The sequence below is a fragment of the Podarcis melisellensis genome, assembly GCF_964234715.1.
Source record: "Podarcis melisellensis genome assembly, chromosome: 13".
Taxonomy (NCBI): Eukaryota; Metazoa; Chordata; class Lepidosauria; order Squamata; family Lacertidae; genus Podarcis; species Podarcis melisellensis.
This window is the reverse complement of record NC_138545.1, coordinates 3,422,093-3,440,420: the sequence shown is the minus strand read 5'-3', so window position 1 is coordinate 3,440,420 and position 18,328 is coordinate 3,422,093. Positions and strand designations below refer to the sequence as shown.

Below are 18,328 nucleotides of genomic sequence, written 5' to 3'. Positions count from 1 at the left end.
TGAATCTCAGGGTTGCGGGTTCGAGTCCTGTGCTTGGCAAAAGACCCCTGCATTGCCGGGGGTTGGGGTAGATGACCCTCAGGGTCCCCTGGGCATCGTCTCCACCGTCCTGTCTCTCCCTCCAACGCAGCTCCGTCCCAAGGAAGTGAAGGCGTCCCAGGATCTGAACGAACCCGGCTGGCTGCGTCTGGAGGCAAACGATGGCATCACGGTGATCGAAGGCAGGTGAGTCCAGGACGCCTGGGTCCCCTTCGGAAGCAGAGCATTGGGGCCCGAGGAAACCCTTTTCTAAAGACTCCTTGCTGCAACTACGGTAGTTCCCTCCCTGTGTCGTGACCTGGCTTTCGTGATGTTGATTTTTCAAGTATCTAGTCCTCAGTCTGTACCTCCCTCTGGCAGTTACCTCCCTTCCTTTATTGCTATTGGCTTTTCCTCTCTCCCTCCCTTCTCCTCATTTCTCTCTCTCTCTTTCTCTCTCTCTTTCTTTCTCTTTCTCTCTCCATCCATCAAGAGAGGCTACTGTATTATGTTTGACGTTTAATGTTTGATGTTTAATCGTATTTTTAATATTCTGTTGGGAGCCACCCAGAGTGGCTGGGGAGACCCAGCCAAATGGGAGGGGTATAAATAATAAATTATTATTATTATTATTATTATTATTATTATTAATCAGTTATTTTAAAATGAGGCTGCATTTTAAATTGCATTTTAACCTGTATTTTAAATTGTTGGTTTTCCCCCCCTATTATGCTTTTACTGTGATTTTATTGGTGATAGCCGCCCTGAGCCGGGGCGGGGAGGGCGGGGTATAAATTATTTTTTATTATTATTATTATTATTATTATTATTATTATTATTATTATTGCCCCACCCATCTGGCTGGGTTTCCCCAGCCACTCTGGGAAGTTCCCAATCAAATATTAAAAACACAATACAGCATTATTATTATTATTATTATTATTATTATTATTATTATTATTATTACACACAGCCTGGATAAAGTGGGCAGAGAAACATTTTCCTCCCTCTCTCGTGAATCTGGATGTTGGGGTGCTGCAGTAGCGCAGTTGGTCAGTCATGAGACTCTTAATCTCACGAGTTCTGGGTTCGAGTACCACGTTGGGCAAAAATATTACAGAATTGCAGAGGGCTGGACTAGGTGACTCTCGCGGAGTCCTTCCAACCATACAAGCCTGTGATTCTGAGATTCAGGAAGGATAAAAGCACACAGCACACACTATGGAACTCCCTGCCACAGGAAGCAGAGAGGGCCACCAACCTGGATGGCTTTAAAAGAGGATAGGGCAAATTCACGGAGGAGGAGAGGGCTGTTAGTAGATACAAGCCCAGGATGATGATGATGATGATAGTAATAATTTATTATTTATACCCCGCCCATCTGGCTGGGTTTCCCCAGCCACTCTGGGCAGCTCCCAATCGAATGTCAAAATACAATAATCTATTAAACATTAAAAGCTTCCCTAAACAGGGCTCCCTTCAGATGTCTTCTAAAAGTCAGATAGTTGTTTATTTCCTTGACATCTGCTGGGAGGGTGTTCCACAGGGCGGGCGCCACCACCGAGAAGGCCCTCTGCCTGGTTCCCTTTAACTTGGCTTCTCGCAGGGAGGGAACCGCCAGAAGACCCTCAGAGCTGGACCTCAGTGTCTGGGCTGAACGATGTGGGTGGAGATACTACTTCAGGTCTACTGGGCCTGAGGCCATTTAGGAGTTTAAAGGTCAACACCAACACTTTGAATTTTGCTCGCAAACGTACTGGGAGCCAATGTGGGTCTTTCAAGACTGGTGTTATGTGGTCTCCCAGTCCCCAGTCTGGCTGCCGCATTCTGGATTACTTGCAGTTTCCGGGTCACCTTCAAAGTCAGCCCCACGTAGAGCGCATTGCAGTAGTCCAAGCGAGACATAACCAGAGCATGCACCACTCTGGAGAGACAGACTGCGGGCAGGGAGGGTCTCATCCTGCACACCAAATGGAGCTGGTAGACAGCTGCCCTGGACACAGAACTGACTTGCGCTATGATCTCCCTTCACTGTCGGAGCCAGTGCTGCTCCCGAAAGCCAGTTGCTGGAAACCGCAGGAGAGGAGTTCGAATCCTGCTTGCGGATTGGATTTCCCACTGGGCCACTGTGAGAAAAGGAGACTAGGTTTGATAGGCCATTGCCCTGATCCTGGGGACTCATGTTCTGCGGTGGTTGGTGAAGCATTGGGTGGCGCAGGGATCGATCTCTCTGACCCACACCCTCTCTCTCTTCCAGCCCCGATTCCTCGACGTGGCGAGGCCAGAACAGGCGGACCCTGAGGGTGGGGATCTTCCCGTCGTCCATAGCAAAGCCGGAGGACGAAGCGCCCCCTGCTGGCACGCCGCAGATCAGCCTCCCCATCCGCAGCTCCTTCGTGCACCTGGGACACGGGGACATCGACCCCGAGCGAGGATGGGGCGCTCCGGACCGGATAGAGGAGTACGTCGTCATCAGAATGGGGGTGGGAATGGAGAATGGTCTTCTCTAGTGTAAGGTTACCAGATGTCCCCGTTCCCCGGGGACAGTCCCCAGATTGACAAAACAGTCCCCTGACAAATGGGGACGCGGGTGGCGCTGTGGGCTAAACCACATAGCCTAGGACTTGCCGATCAGAAGGTCGGCGGATCGAATCCCCACAACGGGGTGAGGTCCCGTTGCTTGGTCCCTGCTCCTGCCAACCTAGCAGTTCAAAAGCACCTCAAAGTGCAAGTAGATAAATAGGTACCACTCCGGCGGGAAGGTAAACGGCGTTTCCGTGCGCTGCTCTGGTTCGCCAGAAGCAGCTTAGTCATGCTGGCCACATGACCCGGAAGCTGAACGCCGGCTCCCTCGGCCAATAAAGTGAGATGAGCACCGCAACTCCAGAGTCGGCCACGACTGGACCTAATGAACAGGGATCCCTTTACCTTCACCCCTGACAAAATCCATTGAAGTTGAAAAGTGTCCCCGGATTCATTGAAAAAAATCTGGTAATCTTACTCTAGCGCTCATGTGTGCTTGCAGGTAAAAAGGTCAAGGACTCCTGGACGGTTAAGTCCAGTCAAAGGCGACTCTGGGGTTGCGGCGCTCATCTCGCTTTCAGGCTGAGGGAGCCAGCGTTTGTCCGCAGACAGCTTTCTGGGTCATGTCGCCGGCAGGACTAAACCGCTTCTGTCGCAATGGAACACTGTGGCAGAAACCAGAGTGCATGGAAATACTATTTACCTTCCTATTTACCTACCGTATTTTTCGCGCCATAAGACGCATCAGACCACAAGACGCACCTAGTTTTTGGAGGAGGAAAACAAGAAGAAAAAAAATCTGAATCCTAGAAACCAGAACAGCAAGAGGGATCGCTGCGCAGTGAAAGCTGCAATCCCTCTTGCTGTTCTGGCTTCTGGGATAGCTGTGCAGCCTGCATTCGCTCCGTAAGACGCACACACATTTCCCCTTACTTTTTAGGAGGGACAAAGTGAGTCTTATAGAGCAAAAAATACGGTAGTTTTTAGAGGGAGAATGCAAGGACATTCGCTCTATAAGACGCACAAACATTTCCCCTTACTTTTTAGGAGGGGGAAAGTGCGTCTTATGGAGCGAAAAATACAGTACTTGCACTGGTGTGCTTTCGAAGTGCTAGGTGGGCAGGAGCTGGGACTGAGCAACGGGGGTTCGCCCCGTCACGGGGATTCGAACCGCCGACCTTCTGATTGGCAAGCCCAAGAGGCTCGGTGGTTTAGACCACAGCGCCACCTGCACACAGAGGGAGTCATGCACAGGGACCCTGCAGCATTACATGTGCTGCCCCCTGGTGGTCGGGGGTGAGACTGGCCCCAACCGCCTTCAACTGTATTGCGACGCAGTTTGCAAGGAATAAAAGAAGCAATTAATTGGCGATTGAAACCAATAAGCTCCTGGCAACAATGTTTTTAGAAAAGGAAATGTTCTGAGCCGCTTCGGCAGGAAGACGAGGTTCTAAAAGTTGCAGGTGCAAAAGGATCGGCGGCTCAGGATTTCACGTTCGCCGGAAGGCCGGTCCGGGGCGTAGCTATTAGTAAAGCTGTGCAATTATTATCATCATTATTTTAAATATATGTAATTAGAGGGTTGTTTGTTTTCTACCCTAGGAAGAAACCGAAAGCGCGGGCGGTTAACGCCAACCCCCAGAATCGAACTGGAGGCAAGCAGCTGTTGCAGTTGAGTCGTGAGTGTCTGCTTCATCCGCCTTTAATCTATTATTATTATTATTATTATTATGTGCTCCAACAACTTAAGCCGCTCTGAGAGAAGTTGTTGGAGCACCATTTGAATGGCAACGCCCATTATCTTGAGGGGGGCCCCTCAAATATTTTATTGGGGGAGCGACGACACCTCGGCCCTTAGGCTTCTGTTCCAGCGACCACCCTTGCAAGATTTGCCACTCAATGGCTTTGTGAGGGAGTCCTGGCCCTGGACTCAGTGCTGGATTTAGGTATAAGCTAAAGAAGTTATGGGGGACGCGGGTGGCGCTGTGGGTTAAAGCCTCAGCGCCTAGGGCTTGCCGATCGAAAGGTCGGCGGTTCGAATCCCTGCTGCGGGGTGCGCTCCCGCTGCTCGGTCCCAGCGCCTGCCAACCTAGCAGTTCGAAAGCACCCTCGGGTGCAAGTAGATAAATAGGGACCGCTTTCTAGCGGGAAGGCAAACGGCGTTTCCGTGTGCAGCTCTGGCTCGCCAGAGCAGCGATGTCACGCTGGCCACGTGACCCGGAAGTGTCTTCGGACAGCGCTGGCCCCTGGCCTCTTGAGTGAGATGGGCGCACAACCCCAGAGTCTGGCAAGACTGGCCCGTACGGGCAGGGGTACCTTTACCTTTACCTAAAGAAGTTATAGCTCAGGGCCCCACTCACTTGGCCCCCCAAAAAAAAATTTAAAGGAAAAAAACCTAGATGTACATTTCCAAAATATAAGATAAAAAACAAATAAAATAAAACCTGCTGACAGCAACAGTGTTTTGTGTTGTGTAGGCTCCTAGGATGTAAGTCGTGGGCCTCGCCTACTCGCCTGCTCCCTAAAATGTCCCTGGTTTACTCCTTTCTATATATAGGGTGCCTGCATTCTGCATGGACTGGTTGCAGGGCAACATGGGCAAATGGCTTGAGATACCTATGAGGTCCATAAATGACCATAGAGCATATATTCAACACAAAAAACAGCCACAATTTGTTGTTGACAAAGGACAGCTGGACAGAGAAAGGGCCTTCAGTGGTTTAGGGCCTCATCAAACCTAAATCCGGCCCAGGTTTTCTTCCCGATTGGAGTGAGACTGAGTTGAGACATAAAACGAAGAGCACATATCGATACAGGAATGTATTAGATAAAATGTAAATAAATGTACAATAATAAGAGTACGCTCATTTGTAAAAAAAGGAATATACAACGGGATAGACAGGAAGTCTAGTGTGTTATTATGTACAGTGGCACCTCGGGTTAAGTATTTAATTCGTTCTGGAGGTCCGTTCTTAACCTGAAACTGTTCTTAACCTGAAGCACCACTTTAGTTAATGGGGCCTCCTGCTGTTGCCAGAGCACGACTTCTGTTCTCATCCTGAAGCAAAGTTCTTAACCCGAGGTAATATTTCTGGGTTAGCGGAGTCTGTAACCTGAAGCTTATGTAACCCGAGGTACCACTGTATATGATTTTGGGGGGGGGGAATTTGTTTTTGTTTTTTCTCTTTCTTTTTGTTTTGGTTTCATTTTCTTTCTAGGTATATAAAATTTGTATGTAATTTTGGTATACATGTTTGGAAATTATATTACAGTAAGTCCTGTAATGTTTACCGATGTAATATAAGAATGTCAACAAATAAATAAAATGCAAATCCCAATTCTCTCCAAAAAAATATGCAACGCCACATTTCTCTCATCCCTGCTTCTTTCTGGTCTTCCTTCCAGGTCTCTCCAAGAGCCTGGAGTCCCTTTCGGACTTCAGCGTCCTGCGCACCAAAACCCGGCTGCCCGCCTTCAAACCGGACCCTCCTGGCGTCCCTCCCCAACAGCGGCGTTTCAGCGATCTGCCAGGACCTCCGGTTCAGCAGCTGGAGCCACGGGGGCGGAAGCCTTTGTCCCGCTTGCCCAATCCGGCCCTGCCCTCCTGGGCCCTGCCCAAGCCCGAGGGCCCTCCTCCGGGGGCCAGGGAGAAGGAGCAACGGCCGCCCAGACCCCCACCTCCGAAAGGGGCGCTGCCCCCAGCCCCTTCTGCAGGGCAAAGGCCAACCCTGGCAGAGATCGAGAAGAAGATCAAAGAGGTGAGGGCACGGATTTGACCAAACAATGCCAAAAATAGCAGCAGGGAGGCCTAGAAATGTAATAATAATAATTTATTATTCATACCCCGCCCATCTGGCTGGGTTTCCCCAGCCACTCTGGGCCGCTTCCACGAAGACCAAAAAGACACTAAGATGTCACACATTAAAAAACTTCCCTGAACTTAAGATGTCTTCTGAATGTCAGGTAGTTGTTTATCTCTTTGACATCTGGTGGGAGGGCGTTCCACAGGGCGGGCGTCACCACCAAGAAGGCCCTCTGCCTGGTTCACTGTAGCTTTGCTTCTCGCAATGAGGGAACCGCCAGAAGGCCCTCGGAGCTGGACCTCAGTGTCCGGGCAGAACGATGGGGGTGGAGACGCTCCTTCAGGTCTGCTGGGCCTTTGAGGCCGTTTAGGCTTGAAAGGTCAGTACCAACACTTTGAATTGTGCTCGGAAACGTACTGGGAGCCAATGCAGATCTCTTAGGACCGGTGTTATATGGTCTCGGCGGCTGCTCCCAGTCCCCAGTCTAGCTGCCGCATTCTGGATTAATTGCAGTTTCCGGGTCACCTTTAAAGGTAGCCCCACGTAGAGCACATGGCAGTAGTCCCAAGCGAGAGATAACCAGAGCATGCGCCACTCTGGTGAGAAAGTCTGCGGGCAGGAAGGGTCTCATCCTGCGCACCAGATGGAGCTGGCAGACAGCTGCCCTGGATACAGAATTGACCTGCGCCTCCATGGACAGCGGTGAGTCCAAAATGACTCCCAGGCTGCGCACCTGGTCCTTCAGGGGCACAGTTGCCCCGTTCAGGACCAGGGAGTCCTCCACACCAGCCTGCCTCCTGTCCCCCAAAAACAGTATTTCTGTCTTGTCAGGATTCAACCTCAATCTGTTAGCCGCCATCCATCCTCCAACGCCTCCAGGCGCTCACACAGGACCTTCACCGCCTTCACTGGTTCTGATTTGAAAGAGAGGTAGAGCTGTGGAGTTTATAAGGGTCCCCGAGGGTCATTCAGTCTAACCCCCCTGCAATGCAGGGATCTTTTGCCCAGTGCGGCACTCAAACCCAGGACCCTGAGATTAAGAGGATTGTGCTCGACCGAATGAGCTGTCCCCGGATGGGGGAGAGAATCCCATCGCTATTCGAATGGCAAAACAAACTCTGCGAGTCTGTAGAAATTGCAAAATGGGCGGCAATTATTAGAGGCCGCTCGAATCAGAGAAAAATTAGAGAGTGGGATGGAGTGAAAAAATACGGTTCCGGAATTGAAATATTGATAGAGAATGTGTAAAACGTGCAGGGCTAAGAAAGGAAATAATGATAGAATCAATTGAATAATTATTAAATTGTAACAACACAACAAGATGGGAGAAGTAAAATATTGGGATCACACATGGGTGAAGGGGAGTGGGGGGGTATATGGGAACCTATAATATCATTTATAATATAATTTGTTAATTGCGTTGTATTTACATACAACAAAGGGAAGCCTAGAGCAATCAGATATATTTTAATTTAGGTAATCTATGTAATAGGCTTATTTTAGAAAATGAATATGGGTTTTGAATTTGATGTTTGTAAATTTTTTTGGTTTTGAAATTAATTTCTTTTAGAAAAATGAAAGAAAAAAGAATGAGCTATCCCAGAAATTGCTTTTGGTTGAGGCCGAGTGTCGCATTTACTTCTGGAAGATGGGAGGGACGATAAATAAATAAATATGGTTGATCCGATTTACATCCTATGCCCTTTTAAAATGTGTTTTTTTGTGGGGGGGAGAGGGGGCTATTGGGGGGTTGTTTTTATTTTTATTCTGTATTTTGTGGTTTTATATCTTGATTTTATTCCGAGACCCCTGGGTATACAGCGTTATATCAATTCAATTAAAAATAATACTAACAATTAATAATGATGATGGTGATAATGGAAAGGTAGAGGGTCGCCATGGTTCATAGGAAATAGTAATAGAATTCTGTGCATGGTATCGTGGAATCGCAGCGCTGGGCCACCCAAAGGTCATTCAGCCCAACCCCCTTGCAGGAACCAATAATGGGTGCGGCTATGATTGGACTACCGGATAGCTCACTTGGTTAGAGTGTGCTGCTGATAACCCCAAGGTTGCAGGTTCAATCCCCATACGGGAAAGCTCCTCCGTTGCAGGGGGTTAGGACTAGATGATCCTCAGGGTGCCCTCCAAGCGCTACAAGTCTATGATTCAAATCTTTTTCCCTCCCTGAAATTGGATCTCAAAAGAGAAGATAGACAGGGACTGGAAAATGTTTAAAGGATACAGTGGTACCTCAGGTTGAGTACTTAGTTCGTTCCGGAGGTCCATTCTTAACCTGAAACTGTTCTTAACCTGAAGTACCACTTTAGCCAATGGGGCCTCCTGCTGCTGCCGCGCCACCAGAGCCCGATTTCTGTTCTCATCCTGAAGCAAAGTTCTTAACCCAAGGTACTATTTCTGGGTTAGCGGAGTGTGTAACCTGAAGCGTATGTAACCCCTGCACTTGCAAAACCATATTGAAAAATCAGAACTCCTATTAGAATAAACAAGTTCCGTTTTAAATACTGAAATACTAAATAAGATGGATAACAATGTGTAATAGAAAAAGAAGCATGAAATTAGGTTAAAGGTGTGTGAAAGAAGGGACGCAGGTGGCGCTGTGGGTTAAAGCCTCAGCGCCTAGGACTTGCCGATCGAAAGGTCGGCGGTTCAAATCCCTGCGGCGGGGTGCGCTCCCGCTGCTCGGTCCCAGCGCCTGCCAACCTAGCAGTTCGAAAGCACCTCCAGGTGCAAGTAGATAAATAGGTACCGCTTACCAGCGGGAAGGTAAACGGCGTTCCCGTGTGCGGCTCTGGCTCGCCAGAGCAGCGATGTCACGCTGGCCACGTGACCCGGAAGTGTCTCCGGACAGCGCTGGCCCCTGGCCTCTTGAGTGAGATGGGCGCACAACCCCAGAGTCTGTCAAGACTGGCCCGTACGGGCAGGGGTACCTTTACCTTTACTGTGTGAAAGAAAGTAATAGAAGTGGAAAGAAATGGCAATTGAGTAGATTGGAAGTCTAAAACAAAGGTGGGGTGAGGGGTTGTGGATGTGAAAAGGAATTATCTGTGGGACTGAGTGTAGGTATGTTTGAACATTTTTAAGGATTGTATGAAATGTATGTTTGTATGCTTGTATATTTGCAATATGTGTGCATTAATGCTGAATTATTTTAATAATAAACAACAACAACAACCCAAATCTTTTCCCCCTCCCTGACGTCGTTTGCCTTTGACTCTGGCCTTTTGCCTCCCCAGGTGGAAGACAAGGTCCACGGCGCCACGACGGAGGAATGCCACGAGGCCTTGAAGGCGAGCGGCTGGGATGTTCAGAAAGCCAGCCAGTTGCTAAAGGTGAGAGGCCCAGTTCTCCAGCGGCCCCCGTTCCGTGCAGAGACGGGGCTCTTGCTCGGCCTTCCCCAAATATTCCTCATCAGACCCCAGCAGCTGATGTAACACTAAAACTGGGTGTTGCGTTCCCAGAGCAAGGAAGGATTGGACTCTGATTAATAAAATACCCATGAGACTTGACCAGTAAGACTCTGGGAGGAGTGCGTATAATAATAATCCTCTCCACCCCTCGGCCCAGGTCGTTTTATTCACAAAAGAACTTTTTACACAGTGTCCGTAAGAACCCATCAGATTTCCTCTGAGCATTTCAAAAAAACCCCACGTGGGACAAAGTTAGATCAGAAGAAATCCTGTTAACTACAAAGACTACTATTTCCTACTTGAGCATATATGGGGGGAGATTGTGTAGATTTGAAAACCCTGGCAGCGTCAAGATAAATCCAGCAGTGTAAATAAGTTTTGGTGGAAGTAATAATGGAAGACGGAATGGTTTAGTTTTTTGTAAAATAAGCAGGGATTTGTGATATGCAAAATGAACCATGGAAAGAGAAGAAGAGAAGAGATTTTGGGGTCACAGCCCTCCTTCTTCGCTGGATGTTTTAAAGCAGGAGATCCTTTAAGCTGCAATTTCCATGTCGCAGTGGGTTGCGCTGTTGTTGTTGTTTAGTCGTTTAGTCGTGTCCTCCTCTTCGTGACCCCCTGGACCAGAGCACGCCAGGCCCTCCTGTCTTCCGCTGCCTCCCACAGTTTGGTCATACTCATGCTGGCAGCTTCGAGAACACTGTCCACCATCTCGTCCTCTGTCATCTCCTTCTCCTTGCGCCCTCCATCTTTCCCAACATCAGGGTCTTTTCCAGGGAGTCTTCTCTTCTCATGTGGTGGCCAAAGTACTGGAGCCTCAGCTTCAGGATCTGTCCTTCCAGTGAGCACTCAGGGCTGATTTCCTTCAGAATGGAGAGGTTGGATCTTCTTGCAGTCCATGGGACTCTCCAGAGTCTCCTCCAGCACCAGAATTCAAAAGCATCCATTCTTCTGCGATCAGCCTTCTTGATGGTCCAGCTCTCACTTCCATACATCACTATGAACAGCTCTTACTATCAGAAAATTCTTCCTGCTCTTGAGCCGCAATTTCCTTTCCTGTTCCTTCTATTATTCATTCCTTCTACCATTCATTTATTTATTTTGTGAAATTTATATGCTGCTTGATTGTAGAGAAAAGGATAGAAGAACCAAAGTGATCACTAAGGGAAATCAACAGCAGCATTGTAAGACTGTTGGAAGGTTAAAAGTAACAATAGGCTAAAAAAATATTAAAACTTTCTAAGCATCTAAGCTTTCTTGAACCAAGAATGTTTTTAGCAGGTGCCGAAAATAGCACAGCAAATTCCAAGCTTGGTGTCAACAGGCGGAGAGTTCCATAGTTGTGCACTATAAGAACGATTTCTTGCAAATGTGGAACGGGTATTTCATAGAATTGTAGGACACCAAAGGTCATCCAGTCTAACTCCCTGCCATGCAGGAAAATCCTGCCCACAGCCATCCCTGGGTGGATTCGAACCACCAACCTTCTGCTTAACAGACCGACGCATCAACCCCTTGAGCTGAGTGTCAGTTCTGCACATCAGAAGCGGCCCAATGGGCATGTATGGCAATCTCTTATAGCTGCCCCCAGAAACGACTTTCCGGTCTTGGGTCCCTCTGACGCGGTCTCCTTCTGTTCCGCAGGTGAACCAGCTCTTCCACCTGAGCTCTCATTCCCGGGAAGAGTGCCGGTGGATCCTGGAGAAACATCGCTGGAACCTGGCCATGGCCTCTCGCTATGTGCTCAGCCGGGGGCTGCGGACCTGACCTGCGTTTTGTGAAAGACGGGAGGGTGTGAAATTCTTCAGAGACAGAACAAAAAGGCACCTCTGTTTGACGTCTTCCAAGCGGCAAAGCTCGTTGTAAATGCAAAGCGAGGCCAACACATCTCCTTAGGTGGCGAATCTTTGCTGACCCGCCGTGGGGCTTTGGGGGGATTCTGCGAGACCTCCAGCAATCTTGCCCCTGGCTCTCATGCAGCTTCCACAAACCTGGTGCCCTCAGCAGAACTCAGAAGTGCAAGGAGCCTTTATGCAAGTCCTAGAAGGGCCTGCTGGATCCGACCCATGGCCCACCCAGTTCAGCATCTTGTTCTCCCAGTGGCCAACCAGCTGCCCCACTGGGAAGCCTGCCAGCAAGATCACACCTAGGCCCTTTCTCAGAAGTCGCAGTAATAATACAGTTGTACCTCAGAAATCGAGCGGAATCCGTTCGACTTCCAAAACGTTCAGAAACCAAGGCACGGCTTCCGATTGGCTGCAGGAAGCTCCTGCAGCCAATCGGAAGCTGCGTTGGACATTCAGGTTCCAAAGAACGTTTGCAAACCGGAACACTCGCTTCCGGGTTTGTGGCGTTCGGGAGCCAAAACGTTCGAGTTGCAAGCCGTTTGGGATCCGAGATACGACTGTACAGATAAAACCAATAAATTCCAGAGGGAGAAAGGAGAAAAATGATGACAACAGTAATTTGTTAGATCTATTATTTTCTGTGCAAATGATTTGGAGTGCTCCAATGTTTCCTTTCCAGTTGGCTGAGATTTCGTTGAAGTTCCGTCATACGTCACATAACTTGCCCTCTGTGCTCTCGAAACCAGGCCCGTCTTACCCATAGAGGCTAGTGGCGCAAGGCGCCAGGGCAGCAAGTTCTGGAGGGCGCCAGGCGAGAGTCCGGGGAACACCGAACGAGCGCGCTGAGTGAGCGAGGGTGCGTGCGCCACTCCCGCCGGCTCGGTTTCCCCCTTTTTAGTCTGCAGGCGCAGAATTCTGCGGGGCACCAGAAGGCTAAAAGGGAAAAAACCGAGCCGACACCCATCAGGAGTGGCGCATGCGCTCTCACTCGCTTGGCGCAGGCCCGTTCGCTCAGTGTGCTGCCTGCCGTGGTGCCACGTCCAGCGTCGCGTCCAGCCTCCGCCTCTTCCCCACCGGAGGTGCCGCTGCCCGCCTCCTCCAGCCCCCCAAAAAAGGTCAACTCTGGGAAAGGGGGCGATAGAGGGATCTTTGCACCAGTGCTGGATATGTTTAAGACGGCCCTGCTCAAAACTGAAGCACCTTCCTGTTCCTAAATACTTAACTTTGGAGCGTAAAGAACAACTTCCCCCTTCTCCAGAATGACCCACCCTATTAATCGGCCCCAATCAACCCAAAGGGTGAGATGATTTATTCTCAGTAGCTAAAATTGCTTCCCTTGATTCCAGATCACAACACCTCCGCTAGGGCTCCCCCACTGGCCTCATCCGAATGACGCTGGACCTGGTGCAAGGCAGCTAACCATGTTGGGGAACGGCTGCTCTAACTTATCCATTTTGTCTACTTTGCAGCGGGGTTGGACTAGATGCCCCTCGGGACCCTTCCAACTCTGTTTAAGTCTATAATTCCGCCCACAGCAGAGAGGCGTTTGTGACTTTACTGTCTCCCTCTCCTCGTTTGTCCATTAAGAAAAGGCAGGTGAAGGGATCTCCACCTGATGTTCCTTTAGTGTTAAAGGACCAAGTTTTTTAAGGTTCTGCTCTCGCTGAGGCGGCTAAACTCGCATCTCGACCTGGAGTTCTGCATCACTGCAAACCCTGCAAAAATAAAATTCAGCAAGCAGCGCTGGAGGTGGAATGGAAAGGAGATTGTAAGCTGCTTTGACACTCCTTGTTGTTGTTGAGTGGTGTCCGCCTCTTTGTGACCCCCTGGACCAGAGCACGCCAGGCCCTCCTGTCTTCCACTGCCTCCCGCAGTTTGGTCAAACTCATGCTGGTAGCTTCGAGAACACTGTCCCACCATCTTGTCCTCCGTCGTCCCCTTCTCCTTGTGCCCTCCATCTTTCCCAACATCAGGGTCTTATCCAGGGAGTCTTCTCTTCTCACGAGGTGGCCAAAGTCTTGGAGCCTCAGCTTCAGGATCTGTCCTTCCAGTGAGCACTCAGGGCTGATTTCCTTCCAAATGGAGAGGTTTGATCTTCTTGCAGTCCATGGGACTCTCAAGAGTCTCCTCCAGCACCAGAATTCAAAAGCATCCATTCTTCGGCGATCAGCCTTCTTTATGGTCCAGCTCTCACTTCCATACATCACTACGGGGAAAACCAGAGGTTGAACTATTCGGACCTTTGTTGGCAAGGTGATGTCTCTACTTTTTAAGATGCTGTCTAGGTTTGTCATTGCTTTTCTCCCAAGAAGCAGGCGTCTTTTTTGAGACTCCTTAGGGTAGTGATAAAGCGGGATATCAAATCCAAACTCCTCCCTCCTTCCCTCTGCATTTGAATTTGCAACGCTGCGCACATTTCCCCCAACACAACAGATATTACCTCTAAGTCAGTGGTTCCCAAACTTCCCCTTCTCCCTACGGACCACTTGGAAATTGCTGAGGGCCTCTTGTAGGAATCACAATGCACTGTTCTGGATGGTGTACGGTTTTTAATTGTATTTTTATTGCTTTGTTTATGTCTTACACTGTTACACTGTGCTTTGCGGCGCTGCAATTTAAGTTCCACAGCGACACAGTCTTTCTCGCTGCTTCCCCTCGCTGTCTTTTGGGCTGATAATTCTCTCCTTACACGTGGTGTCTCCTTCTGAGTAAACCCATGTGGACCACGCTGCTAATGTTCTGCTTTCGCAGGGAGGAGCAGACCCAACAGAGGATCCGTCCTTCCAGTCCAAAATGATAGAGTCCGACAGACAGCAGTTATCAGATTACATATTCCCCTTTCCACACTTTTCCGTCTATCTTGAAGGTGTATAACGTGTGTGTCGCATTTGTAAATATGGTGTAAATGAGTGAATAAATGAGATACTGTGTAAATATTGCCACCCAGGTAGTTCGTGTGTGATGGTGCAACAGGGTTTATTGGGGGGGGGGGCGTTTTGCTGAGGCTGCTTGGGGTGGTGATGTCACCGGGGAAGTCCGTGGTGATGTCATGGTGGTAGCACTTGGAGACGGAGGTTAATTGGGAGACGGGAATGAAGGGGGTCTGAACACCTCAGACAGTTCACGGGTAGGCAACCGGGGGCCGGGTCCGGCCCAATCGCCTTATCAATCCATTCCGTGGACAGTCCAGGAATCAGGGTGTTTTTACATGAGTAGAATGTGTCCTTTTATTTAAAATGCATCTCTGGGTTATTTGTGGGGCATAGGAATTCGTTTATTTCCCTCCCAAAAAATATAGTCCGGCCCCCCACATGGTCTGAGGGATGGTGGACCGGCCCATGGCTGAAAAAGGTTGCTGACCACTGGGCTATTATTTCGCTTTGAACACCTGCGTTTATTTGATGCATGAGAAATCCAACTTGGAAACACTGATGTGGAGTTTTTTTTTTGGAGGGGTGTTTTACAAATGGGGGGGCGGGGCAGCGCCACACATGCATGCACCAAGTCAATGTGGTTTAAAACCAGAGGTCTTAGTAGGCCACAAGCTTGATGCGAGTCCACAGTGTGATGCAGCAGCAGCAAAAAAAACGCTACTGCAATTCTAGACTGCATCAACAGCAGTCTTATGTCCAGACCAAGGGAAGTTATGGTACTGCTCTGTTCTACCTTGGCCAGACCACCCCTGTATACAGTGGCACCTTGGTTCTCAAACTTAATCCGTTCCAGAAGTCCGTTCCAAAACCAAAGCGTTTCAAAACCAAGGCACGCTTTCCCATAGAAAGCAATGCAAAACGAATTCATCCATCCCAGACTTTTAAAAACAACCCCTAAAACAGCAATTTAACATGAAGTTTACTCCCTAACGTGACGGGACGCGGGTGGCGCTGTGGGTTAAACCATCAGAAGGTCGGCGGTTCGAATCCCCGCGACGGGGTGAGCTCCCGTTGCTCGGTCCCTGCTCCTGCCAACCTAGCAGTTCAAAAGCACCTCAACGTGCAAGTAGATAAACGGGTACCGCTCCGGCAGGAAGGGAAACGGCATTTCCGTGCGCTGCTCTGGTTCACCAGAAGAGGCTTAGTCCTGCTGGCCACATGACCCGGAAGCTGTACGCCGGCTCCCTTGGCCAATAAAGTGAGATGAGCGCCGCAACCCCAGAGTCGTCCACGACTGGAGCTAAGGGTAAGGGGTCCCTTTACCTTTACCTTACTCCCTAACAAGACCATTGATCCATCAAATGAAAGCAATACTGTAAACAATGTACTTCAGTCACACAATCAATCAGTAGCTGAACTGGGTTCCACCGTGCCACAAAAACAAAAACACAAAATAAATAGCAAAAATAGGCAGACATCAGTGTAACACTCAAAACGGAAGCGCAGCACTCAATACGGAGAACGTTCAGCTTCTGAAAAAAGTTTGCAAACCGGAACATTTACTTCCGGGTTTGCGGCGTTTGGGTTCCAAGTCGTTTGAGTCCCAAGGCGTTTGAGAACCAAGGGACCACTGTACTGTGTCCAGTTCTGGGTACCAGAGTTTAAGGAGGATGTTCACCAGCTGGAATGTGTGCAGAGGGCGACCAAAGATGATCAAGGGTCTGGGAACCAAGCCTGATGAGGAACGGTCGAAGGAGTTGGGGATGTTTGGAGAAGAGAACGAGAAGAGATATGATAGCCATCTTCAAATATCTGAAGGGCCATCACCTGGAAGGTGGAGACGCTTCTTTTCTCCTGCTCTAGAGTAGGACTTGAACCAATGGATTCCAGTTACGAGAAAGGAGATTGCGACTCTTAAGATTCTATGATGCTATGTTCTTAATAGAATGCAGCACACTTAAATTGATGCATCAATTTTTCCATCAACACTTTTCCATCACAGAAGCTGCAGTTGAGCTTTTGGGAGGTGGTACTCCCAGAAGCGGGGACGCAGGTGGTGCTGTGGGTTAAACCACAGAGCCTAGGACTTGCCGATCAGAAGGTTGGCGGTTCGAATCCCTGCAACGGGGTGAGCTCCCGTTGCTCAGTCCCTGCTCCTGCCAACCTAGCAGTTCGAAAGCACGTCAAGTGCAAGTAGATAAATAGGTACAGCTCTGGCAGGAAGGTAAACAGCGTTTCCGTGTGCTGCTCTGGTTCGCCAGAAGTGGCTTAGTCCTGCTGGCCACATGACCCGGAAGCTGTACGCCGGCTCCCTCGGCCAGTAAAGCGAGATGAGCGCTGCAACCCTGGTCGGTCATGACTGGACCTAATGGTCAGGGGTCCCTTTACCTTTACTCCCAGAAGCACACTGCAATCTCTTTGCGTTTCTTCCCCAACCACCACCACGACGTTCTCCTCCTCATCCACCTGGTCAGTGCTGATTTCCCAAGTCCCAGCCTGATGCTCTAACCACTACACCCCACTGCCTTCCTAGGGTCCTTCTGCTCTGGGGCAGCTCTATAAATTAAGTAGGTAAATTGATACAGGGAAACCAAAATGTCCCTTAGAGAAGGCTCTGAATATTTTCCCCGAAGCTTGAATTTGTTTTATTCTGCACTGTTTCATTCGATGAAAACCGCTTTGATATTCTTTCTTTAAAATATAACGCAGTGTGGAATTGAAATGAACAGTAATGATAACAAATTCCACTGGGGGAGAAAAAAAAGATTTGTAGACCTTCCATTATAGTCACATTTCGAACAGAGCTCTGGGGGAGATGAAATCGCAGGGGGTTGGACTGGATGATAATAAATTAATAATAATAATAATAATAATAATTTATTTATACCTCGCCCATCTGGCTGAGTTTCCCCAGCCACTCTGGGTGGCTCCCAATCGAGTGTTAAAAACAATACAGCACTAAATATTAAAAACTTCTTAAGAGGGCTGCCTTCAGATGTCTTTTAAAGATAAGATAGCTGCTTATTTCCTTCACATCTGAAGGGAGGGCGTTCCACAGGGTGGGCACCACCACCGAGAAGGCCCTCTGCCTGGTTCCATGTGACCTCACTTATCGTAGGGAGGGAACTGCCAGAAGGCCCTCGGAGCTGGACCTCAGTGTCTGGGCTGGACGATGGGGGTGGAGATGCTCCTTCAGGTCTACTGGGCCTTTGATGTCATTTAGGGCTTTCAAGGTCAGCACCAACACTTTGAATTGTGCTCGGAAACGTACTGGGAGCCAGTGTAGGTCTTTCAAGACCAATGTTATATGGTCTCGGTGGCCGCTCCCAGTCCCCAGTCTAGCTGCTGCATTCTGGATTAGTTGCAGTTTCCGGGTGACCTTCAACCCCACATAGAGCGCATGGCAGTAGTCCAAGCGAGAGATAACCAGAGCATGCGCCACTCTGGTGAGACAGTCTGCGGGCAGGTAGGGTCTCATCCTGCGTACCAGATGGAGCTGGTAAACAGCTGCCCTGGACACAGAATTGACCTGCGCCTCCATGGACAGCGGTGAGTCCAGAATGACTCTCAGGCTGCACACCTGGTCCTTCAGGGACACAGTTGCCCCATTCAGGACCAGGGAGTCCTCCACACCTGCCCACCTCCTGTCCCCCCAAAACAGTACTTCTGTCTTGTCAGGATTCAACCTCAATCTGTTAGCCGCCATCCATCCTCCAACTGCCTCCAGACACTCACACAGGACCTTCACTAGTTCTGATTTGAAAGAGAGGTAGAGCTGGGTATCATCTGCATACTGGATTACCCTTGGGATCCCTTTCCAAATCTACAATTCC

General features: G+C 49.3%; 1 protein-coding gene and 1 long non-coding RNA gene across 3 annotated transcripts in view; both read left to right on the top strand.

The window, feature by feature from the left end:
• The window catches only part of TNK1 (tyrosine kinase non receptor 1), a 33,408-nt gene extending 19,999 nt beyond the window's left edge, over positions 1-13,409 (top strand). For both annotated transcript variants that reach the window (XM_081886803.1, XM_081886802.1), the window contains exons 9-14: positions 131-225; positions 2,276-2,479; positions 4,144-4,220; positions 5,947-6,299; positions 9,602-9,697; positions 11,420-13,409. In XM_081886803.1, coding sequence (XP_081742929.1) covers positions 131-225; positions 2,276-2,479; positions 4,144-4,220; positions 5,947-6,299; positions 9,602-9,697; positions 11,420-11,542 — 948 coding nt within the window. In that variant the 3' untranslated portion in view covers positions 11,543-13,409. The remainder of the gene's footprint in view (positions 1-130; positions 226-2,275; positions 2,480-4,143; positions 4,221-5,946; positions 6,300-9,601; positions 9,698-11,419) is intronic.
• LOC309355945 overlaps positions 1-18,328 on the top strand; it is a 124,347-nt gene that overhangs the window by 70,604 nt on the left and 35,415 nt on the right. The gene's annotated exons all lie outside the window — the stretch shown is intronic.